Genomic DNA, 1,415 nt, shown 5'->3' with positions numbered 1-1,415 from the left:
TTGAATGACAGTGTGTGTGTGCGTGTGCGCGTGTGTGTGTGTGGCCTCTCTGCAGAGATCACGCAACATGGCAGCAGCCACTGTGGCGTTTTCTGCGGATGTTTTTTTTTTTTTTTTGTTTTTTTTTTTTTTTCGTAGTTTTGTCTTTTTTATTTATCCACCACACCAATTACAGCTTCCATTATCAAGCAACAAAACAACAACAGGAAGAAGCTGACTGCGCGCAGCACCACCAGAAAACAACAACAACAACACACACAAAAAAAGAAATCAGCTTACTATATTTCACAGCGGAAGCCTACAGGTCACACAGTCCGCCATGGGGCACAGCACACATTATAGAGGCGCACGGATACAATAAATGTGTGTGTGTGATAGAGTGTGTGTGTGTGTTACAGAGTGTGGGGGCCTACCTTAGTTTTTTGGGAACAGAGTAGTCCACCTCTATCACCTTTCCGTGTATTTCAACTTTACCTGGAAGAGGTGGAAAATGTGAGGTGAGTCAAAAGTAGCTAAAGGTCACAACTGATTCCAGCAGCCTTTTAAATAAAAGCAGCCGGGCTTATATTCTATATGTTTGCAGTAAATAAAACAAGAAGCAGAGTGGGGCATTCATAAAAAAGAATGGAGCATGTTGAGGTTGTTTTGGAGGAGGAATGGGCAGCCATGCTTTCCACTCCCACAGACAGCGCGGCGAAGCGGGGGCAGCTATATGTTTGTTTGTTTGTTTGTTTCCTCTTGTGTTGTCCCTTAAATAAATATATATAAAAACTATATATTTGTTGGTGTGTGAAGCGCCCCTTCTTTCTGAAAAACACGGGAGCTGTTCGTTCCCGAGTGGCCCTGGCGCAGCGAAGCGTCTCACCTCGTCCACCCCCCCTCCTCCACCCTCCCTCTTCCTCAGCTACCTGTTTATGAGCTCTTTCCTCCGGACCCCCGTGACCCACCTCCAAGACACCTCGTAAAAACCTAGCCGGACCCCGGGCGGACGGGGTCCCGGTGAGTTCGGGGCGCTCGCGGCGCGCTGCGCTCCTCAATAAAATCAGGACGAAAAAATAAGTGAAAAATAATTACCCCCGGACCGAGCCGTCAGACCATCCCATACATTCCAGCGGGTGACTTTTCCCCCCCAACACAACCACCCCCTTCTCTCTCTCCTTTCCTTGTCTTCTTTTGCATTAAAAGAAAAGTAGCCACACACACACACACACACACGGACACACAAACTATCGGAATCTCTCCTTTAATAAAAGGAAGAGGATCGAGCGCGTAAAAACCGACGGTCCGCGTCTTCTCGCTCATCTCTCCGAGCGCGTCCTGGACTGGGATCGATCATTTTCTCCCAGTTTCTCCTGGACCTCGGTTCCGATGGGTCTCTCCCACACACACACACACACACACACACACACACACAC

General features: G+C 48.3%; 1 protein-coding gene across 2 annotated transcripts in view; it reads right to left on the bottom strand.

The window, feature by feature from the left end:
- Nucleotides 1-474, bottom strand: part of igf2bp2a (insulin-like growth factor 2 mRNA binding protein 2a) — a gene marked incomplete at its 5' end in the record, with an annotated part of 62,006 nt that extends 61,532 nt beyond the window's left edge. For both annotated transcript variants that reach the window (XM_014016711.1, XM_014016712.1), the window contains 1 exon segment: nucleotides 414-474. In XM_014016711.1, the coding sequence (XP_013872165.1) occupies nucleotides 414-474 (61 nt within the window).
- Between the last annotated feature and the right edge of the window lie 941 nt (nucleotides 475-1,415).

The sequence above is a fragment of the Austrofundulus limnaeus genome, unplaced genomic scaffold (assembly GCF_001266775.1).
Source record: "Austrofundulus limnaeus strain Quisiro unplaced genomic scaffold, Austrofundulus_limnaeus-1.0 Scaffold152, whole genome shotgun sequence".
Classification (NCBI taxonomy): Eukaryota; Metazoa; Chordata; class Actinopteri; order Cyprinodontiformes; family Rivulidae; genus Austrofundulus; species Austrofundulus limnaeus.
This window is presented reverse-complemented; position numbering and strand designations above follow the sequence as displayed.